The sequence below is a fragment of the Trichoplax adhaerens genome, genomic scaffold (assembly GCF_000150275.1).
Source record: "Trichoplax adhaerens TRIADscaffold_49 genomic scaffold, whole genome shotgun sequence".
Lineage (NCBI taxonomy): Eukaryota > Metazoa > Placozoa > Uniplacotomia > Trichoplacea > Trichoplacidae > Trichoplax > Trichoplax adhaerens.
Window position 1 is genome coordinate 1 of NW_002060989.1, and position 8,470 is coordinate 8,470.

At 32.5% G+C, this 8,470-nt stretch overlaps 1 protein-coding gene across 1 annotated transcript; it reads left to right on the forward strand.

The window, feature by feature from the left end:
- Positions 1–1,238: 1,238 nt before the first annotated feature.
- TRIADDRAFT_62437 (uncharacterized protein) lies at positions 1,239–5,984 on the forward strand (the record flags this gene model as incomplete). The annotated part of the gene is made up of 7 exons (XM_002118362.1): positions 1,239–2,577; positions 2,675–2,731; positions 2,879–2,953; positions 3,031–3,105; positions 3,724–3,879; positions 4,168–5,274; positions 5,467–5,984. The coding sequence occupies 7 exons, from the start codon at positions 1,239–1,241 to the stop codon at positions 5,982–5,984; spliced, it is 3,327 nt and encodes a 1,108-aa protein (XP_002118398.1).
- Positions 5,985–8,470: the final 2,486 nt, after the last annotated feature.

Here is an 8,470-nt window from a genome sequence, read left to right on the forward strand (position 1 = left end):
TGATGTATGAAATTTTTCCAAAGTTATAAATAAATACCCGAATACAAGGCAAACTTAAATAAATAAATTCATTTCCTCGGTTATAAACCGCTTATTCACTAGAAATTAGTTTGTTTAGGATCAGCAAAGTGCAAAGCAATAAAAAGGCTAGAAATAGAATACTATTTGTTCATTTAGCAGCGCCATTATCGATAAAGGTAAATTTAAGAAAGAAAAAATGATTTTGAATTCTTTTGCATCACACTTCTGCTTTTAGTACCGGTATCTATTTCGACCGCTTTTAATAGCTTTGAGTGGTTCAGTTAAAGGTTACAGGAAAAGTTTATCAATTTTATTACTGCTGAGATATTTTCCTATTCCAAAGTTTATCGATTTCACCACTGCTAAAATTTATGGAGTTTAGCAATTCTGGAATACTTTCCCGTTCCAAAAGTTAGAGATTTTATTAATGTTAAAATGCTTTCCTAATCCATTAATTACGTTCGTGAGCATATCAATAGATTAGCTAGCTGTGAGGTTGATAGATCAAGAATCTTCAAAACTTTCGAATATTAAGATTTATTGAACAAAACCTCGCTAACGAAGATATAACATAATCGATTAGCCGAGGATCTCTAACGAGAAAGAACTATCTTGCTATAATAAGCTCCTCGCTTATATACTTTTCCGCGTTCGCAGTCTTTTAGCACCTTACTTACTACACACTTCAGTATTAGCATCTCAAATACAGGACAGTTTACACCTTTCATGTAAAGCTCTAGTGTGAGCACTGTAGCGCTCTTCTTCAAAAGGATTACAGTTACTAAACTAGCTATATTTAATACTTAAGCCTCCAACAAGAATATCTATCACATATTGAACACAGTAACTACGGTAGACATTACTAAATATATTATCAACTTAGAATACAATATTACACTGTCTTGCTCTAGCTAAGGAATGATTTGAAAAATTGATTTCCAATTTCGTTGCATTACTTCGGCTTTTAGTATTTATTTCGACCGTACTTAATAGCTTGAAGTAGTTTATAATATAGATTTTATCTATACTAAAATACTTTCCTATTTCATTAATAGTGTTCACGAATATATCAATAGGATATTGAGCTAAATGCAGTAACCATCTAATGCATTTCTAAGTCTCGTTGATTAATCGCATAATAAAGATTTATTTATTGACATGATTTCATCGTAGATTTTCCCAGCGACTACTAAAGTAATACTACCTTGGATGTCGATATGGGTAACCATATGAATAAACTTGATAAACTCTCTGTAGATGAAAAAACTGTTCTATGTCAACTCGCCGAAGTAAAACGTAAAACTAACGATCTTCAAACGGCGAGATTCTATTATGAATTAGTCGCTAAACAAATGCTGGCTAAAAATGCTAAACACGGCGGACAAGAAGAAAATTTATGTTACATCTACTATTTGCTATCGAAAGTTTGCTTACTAGGCAAGGAACTCTTGCTATCTGAGAAATACAATCGAAAAGCAGAAACAATTGCTCAAAAAATGAATGACCAACCTCGAATTGCTGAACTCTTGGATATACGAGGTGATATTAGACGGCTTGAAGGTAAATATGAACAAGCTATTGAGGACTTGGAGAAATCGCTCCAGATAAAGTTTCAAATAGTCGGAGCCAGCGATAGATCAACAGGTTACACTTATTATAAATTGGGAAAAGTTTATTTTGAACAATCGAAATACGACCAGGCTATGTCGCTTTACCATAAAGCTATGGATACTAGAAAAAATTCATTTGATGAAGATGATGCTGAATTACACCACGATGTGGGACTCGCTTATTCGAGATTGCTTCTATACGACAAAGCTGAAAAGATGTTTAACAAAGCATTAAATATAAAATCAAATTTGCCTGAAACCAACGAAAAGAGTATTGGTAATTCGTGTCACTGCTTAGGCGTTATTTATTACCGTCAATCAAAATATGAAATGGCACTAAGGATGCATCAACGTGTTTTAGCAATCATGATAAAAAGTCCTGGTAAAAATCATTCCGGTTTTGCTAGATCATACTTTCAGCTTGGAGTTACATATTTTAAATTAGCCAAGTATGATGAAGCCTTGGATATGCATAAAAGAGCTTTACATCTTTGGCCACAAATGGGGAAGGGATATCAAGTAAATGTTGCCGCATCGTTTGAAAAATTAGGGATTACCTACCATCACTTATGTCGATATGTAGATGCTATCTCAGCTTTTGAAAAGGCCTTGAAAATTTGGTGTGAATTGTATGGAAGTCAGCACATGAAAGTTGCAACTAGTTATAATAATATTGGAATAGCTTATGGTCGTCTATCACAACACGACAAAGCAATAGATATGTATGAAAAGACCATGAAAATTTTAATCCATTTAGGTAGGGAAGGTCTCGCTCAGATGGCTATCGTAAGCAGTAATTTGAATAAGATTTTGAATGAACAGAATAAAGAGGATAATCACTTTCGCCATAATACTGCAACCAGAGTCCGGATTTGTGATCACAGTTGCAGCACTACAGTTCAACGACCTAAATCCTATCCAACTGAAACTGAAAATAAAAATTGCGGTAATGTTCAAATTGTATCGTTTCGATATTTTTTAGTCTTTTTATTAGCTCCATTCGTGGCTAATGCTAAATAAAGATGCTGATATTTTAAAACTAGAAAGTAGAACCAAGTTCTGCCACATGGAATCAAGCATTGACGATGATGAAGAATCGTGTATGTTAGCGTTATAGCTAAATGTACTATGCTTTTATCTTAAAATATTTCAGCCATCATCTTCGCTTGCTTATTCTTATGGATAGTCAATGTACCGGTGTTTCTTAGCTTCAGATTAAGCAATAGTTTGCAATATATTTATTTTAGCAATTGATCACTACGAAAAAATGGGAGACATTTCTAGCTTGGGATGTCTAGATAACAACCATGAAGAGAATCGAGGTAATAAAGATATTTCATTATTTATAAATTAGCTATTTATTAAGATTAAGGAATAATTTCCAATATATTTATTTTAGCATTTGACCTCTACGCATCGATGCGAAGCATTACTAGCACTGAAAGTCTAAATGATAACCATGGGGAGAATAGAGGTAATATAGAAGTTTCATTATAAAAAACAAGTGGAAGACCGCGAGCATTGTTCGTGGTTGACGTATAAAATGCCGTAAAAGAAGTCCATTAACGATAAATATGTACGCGTTTAACATAATAATTAAGTTACTATTTTTCGTACTCTAATTTAATTGCAATTACTATATTAGCATTACATTTGCGCGTTTAGCGTATAATTGTGTCACAGAATGATTATATTTTCATATATACATATGGATAGCTAAGGTATTTCTTAGCGTCAGATTAAGCAATCACTCTAACGTATTTATTTTAGCATCTTACATTAGCGAAATGATGGAAAACATTGATAGCAATGAACGTCTAGATAATAATCATGTATGGAGGTAGTATAAAAACATCATTATACTCGTATAAGATTTGTTACATTTACTCGGTTGACTTACAGTACAACTTTATAATCTATTTAAAAGCGAAAATATAAATCGAATTCATCGAAAAGATGCAATTTATGCTTATAAATGGACTGTTTAACCATCTTTTTTGATTTTGTTTTGTTTGATAGCTGTAAAATGCAAATTCTATTTCAATATATCGTTTTCTTAACCTTTTATTTCATTTTCTTTTGCTAATACTAGTTCATAATTATGAAAATGACCATTTTCAAGCTTTCGTCAAAACATTGAAGGAAGGTGAATGTCGTAGTAATTTTACACGAATTATGATTTTTGGCCCTGACAATGTTGGAAAATCTTCCATAATGAAACTGTTTACTGAAGAGGGACTTCCTTGCGGTATGGCTCAGACAAACATTACGGGGAACACGAATAAAATGCTTAATGAGATATTTTACAATATTTGTAACAAAACAGTATGTGATTATCGAAATAGCGTGAATAACAAAATTTTTGATGCAGTGGAGAGGATCAGACAAAAAAACTTTATGTCAAATAATGATGGTGGCTCCGAGAGTAATCAAGCATTCAATAATGTACCATCTTCCTCTCCGAATAAAGAAATGGACTCGTCGATCGCAAGGAATAAAATGTAACACCATTTAGGCTCAAGTTCCTTTTTAATAGCCGACAGCAAACCACTTTTAAAAGAGTCCATTAATTTAGATAGTCAAAGTAACCCTTTAGACCAAAGTATAGACCGCAATGGAGAGTCTGTATTTCTTTGGCAGCATGCAGATACACCTCTTATGGCAAGTCTTCAAATTAATTTCTTAGACATTTACAAAGAATTATGTCAGCGCCAATTGCAAATGTCTAATTTGGCGGATACTGAAGACTGCCAATATGGGAAATTGTGGGATTTTGGTGGCCATTCTATTTACAATGTTACTCATCAACCCTTCATATCAGCTAATGATATCTATATTCTTGTCTTCAATATTGCTCACAATATCAACGATAAAATAGTAAAAAGAGATGGCTTCATAAGCGATATGACCTATTTACAAGTTGTGCAGGAATGGTTAACTTCTATTATTGGCACAAATAGCTGTCGGGAAAAGATCCAAGCAAAACGCGATCAGCATACAGAAGAATACTGCCTGCCGGTGGTTATTTTGGTTGCCTCTCACGCTGATAAGATTGAAAGAGAATTGGAACAAATTAGAAGATTTAAACGATTTGAACAGGCTCTTATTTCAAATCTACCAGCGTATCGATGCAATATCTATTCCTCCCAAATTATATTTAACTGCAATCCAAAAGATAATTGCCAGTCTGTAGTCGAACAACGACGAGAATGCTGTCGCCGTTTACATCATATCATTAATAAGCTTGCAACATCAATATCGTTCATACGCAATGCAGTTCCAATTCGATGGTATGTTACAGCAGAAATTATGTATGTCATAGCCAATAAACGATTAGAGCAAGAGCCTAGCTGTGCTAGTAGCAATGGTCTAGAAAAGGGTAGAAAGATCGTAAGGGAGGAAGAAGTACGCCAGTTAGCACGAGATTATGGACTGTATGAGAATGATGAAGATTTACGCTCTATGCTGCAGTACCTACATGATCTTGGCGAAATTGTATACTGTCCTACAGGGACAGTCGATGGGATTGTTGTGCTAGAAGTAGATTGGTTATTAAATATCTTTCGTGAAACTATTTATTTAGATACATGTTTATCCAAAACTGCAACCGTAATTGACGATTATCGACAAGCGGTAATTACTGGTAAGATATCGAAGAAATACTTTGATTATATGCTACAAGGATTTGATTTAGATGAGCATGATAGGGAATTGGTATTAAAATTAATGGTAAAGTATGATATCATTTGTCCTATTCAGTCTGATGATAAACAAAATCACTAGATCAACTCTATTTTGTACCCTACTTACTTCAGCCTGATATATTTTGATTTAGCAAGATATACTCTATCCGATTGGCTGTATATTGGATACGCGCGCAGCGATATTCCTTATATCTCAGATAGCATTTATTACAGCCTGCTTTCATCGTGCTCGAAAGAATGGAATAATTCTTTAGTGAAATTATATCATCATGGCGCTAAATATTACTTGAAAGATAGTTATTCCTATATCATTATTGAGAAAGGTCAATCTCATATTGGGATTCAAGATTATTATCAGAATGAGCATGAAGATAAAGATCTCCGTGTAATTATGAAAACTGTAAAAGAATTCATTCACATCAAGCGTCCTCAAGATTTAATAAGAAAGAAGCTAACGGCAATAGTCAAGCAAAGACTACCTAAATTCAAGAGCGTAGACAGCGGATTTTATGTTTCATGTATCATATGTCAACAATTTACTCGCATAGAGCCTGATAAAAAATTGAGTAATTTCAATTTAGTTCATTGCATTCACTGTAATTTGAAATTTAACAGCTTATCAATTAGTGATTGGATGCTTTACAAGTAGTTAGCTCATTGCTTTTCAAAATTTATTTCTAGGCAATTTTATATAATTACAATGGTTATTTTATAAAATGACTGGATAGCTTTAATAATGAGTTATGATGAATTAGGCTCTATGCTGTAGTACCTACATGATCTTGGCGACATTGTGCAATATCCTAAAGGAACAGTCAACGGGATTATTGTGCTAGAGGTAGCCTGGTTATTAAGTATCTTTCGTGAAACTATTTATTTAGATACATGTTTATCCAAAAGTGCAACCGTAAGTTACTATTATCAGCAATCGGTTACCATTGGTAAGATATCCAAGAGATACTTTGATTATATGCTACAAGGATTTAATTCATACGCGTATGATAAGAGATTGGTATTAAAATTGATGGTAAAGTATGATATCATTTGTCCAATTCAATCTGATGATAGACAAAATTCACTAGATCTACTCTATTTTATACCTTCTTTACTTCAGCCTGATGCAGAATATTTTGATTTAGCAAAGTATACTCGATCCAAATGACTGTGTATTGGATACGAGCATAACGATATTCCATATATCTCAGATAGCATTTACTACTGCCTGCTTTCATCGTGTTCGAAAGAATGGAATCATTCTCAACTAGAATTATATCACCAATTTAATAAATATTACTTGAAAGATAGTTATTCCTATGTCATTATTAAGAAAGATCAATCTCATATTCGGTACGTAAAAGAGATTTAAAATCTTAATAGTTACTACCGTATTAAAAATCTGCAATATCTGTTACACTTTTTATGACTACTCGTTCAACTATTGAGCTAGCCAGCGAATATACTCTCCGACCTATCGGTTATACCAGTTAATTACTACTATACTATACTAAAATATACGAGTGTACGTAAAATCACAACAATATCATATCTAAATCAACTATTGTAATTTCAATAAATATGGGTGACTAAATTATTTTATGTTCGTAAAAGAGATTTAAAATCTATATATTACCCGTAGCAAATATTCTGTAAAATGATATTTCATTAACTGTCTTAATTTAGGTAAATATAAAGTGACTAAGTTATTCTGAGTTCGTAGCAGAGATTTAAAATCTGAATAGTTATAGTAGGAATCTGTAATAGAATATCTTACAGCGGTCATAATTTAGATCAATACAAGGTGATATGATTGTTCTAATTTCACTATTTTTCTAAAATAAACTTCATTTAGGGGAAATTAGCATATAGATACCTATACGATCGTATTTCTATGTCTTGTTTTTAATAGCTATCTACGTATGTTGGTCTTTAAATCCCATCCGGAAATTATTGGTGAAATCACGATCATGAATTTTAGAATGAAACTGAAATTCGATTCATTAAGTACCTTAGGAGCAATGATTCAATGACATCATAAAGTCTTTGTAATTATTGCTTTAGTAAATTTAACCTAGCAAGTAAATGTAAAGATTTGTAATTTAAAATTCTTTCTTTAGTCTACTTTAGTCGTAAAGATTACTTTCTTTTACTGTTAAAAGAAATCGTAAATCGGTAGGAATTGTAAGAAAATCAAGGGTATCGATGAAGGTTATGATTTAGTCATTGTAGCTTAACAACGAATAAATTATTAGAAAAGCGAACACCTTTCATATATTGTATCACTATAGAAAATGCATTTATTCTAGCCGTGAGGTACAGCACTAAATGCTAAGGATTGTCACTCAATTTCAAATTTAGGTAGCATTCTTTGATCTATGTAATACTTGACTTTTATCCAGAAGTCTTTTTACGTATAGTGCTAGAGCTACTTGGCCGTTGAGACTAATTGCATGCAGAATATTGTAGTCAATATAGATATTCCAGTATTGTCGTACTAAAAATATCTATGCGTGCAAAGGTTTTTCAACATAACTCAGAGTATTTCATATGATATTGCCGTCCATAAGTATCAGTAGACTAATTACATCAATGAAGTACTCTGGCAATACTCTCGTATAATATAGCAAATGTGTATATTAAGATTTAAATAAAAGATACCAATCAACCGCTAATATTAAAAATAAAATTCAAATTGAAAATGTGTTTATCACTGAATATCGTGGCTTAAAAAATTGAGGAGCGAGGTTTTCACGACTGTTTTCGACTAACTTGAGACCAGATCTTTATTCGATTTAACCCCATTCTTTCTAGCATACTGAGGATCAGTGTGATAATAATTATTTGCTATTCTAAATATGGCTTTTGATGTATGTTACTGGTTTTATTGTAGTTAATTCTTGAGATTCATCTATCTTATAGTGGTTGGAGGTAAATATTGTCGCTAGAAAATTTCATCTTGCTACTATACGTATTTCATAGTTTTGATAAAATTAATCATCAATTCAACTGAGTCAACTAAAGATAAGTTTGGTTAGCAATCATCTGCTGGGGTCTTATACGATGAAGTCCTAAAGTAGGGGTATAGTAATAAAATAGGTTCGAATAGACAGATTATATTATTTTTGTTTATTCTCTATC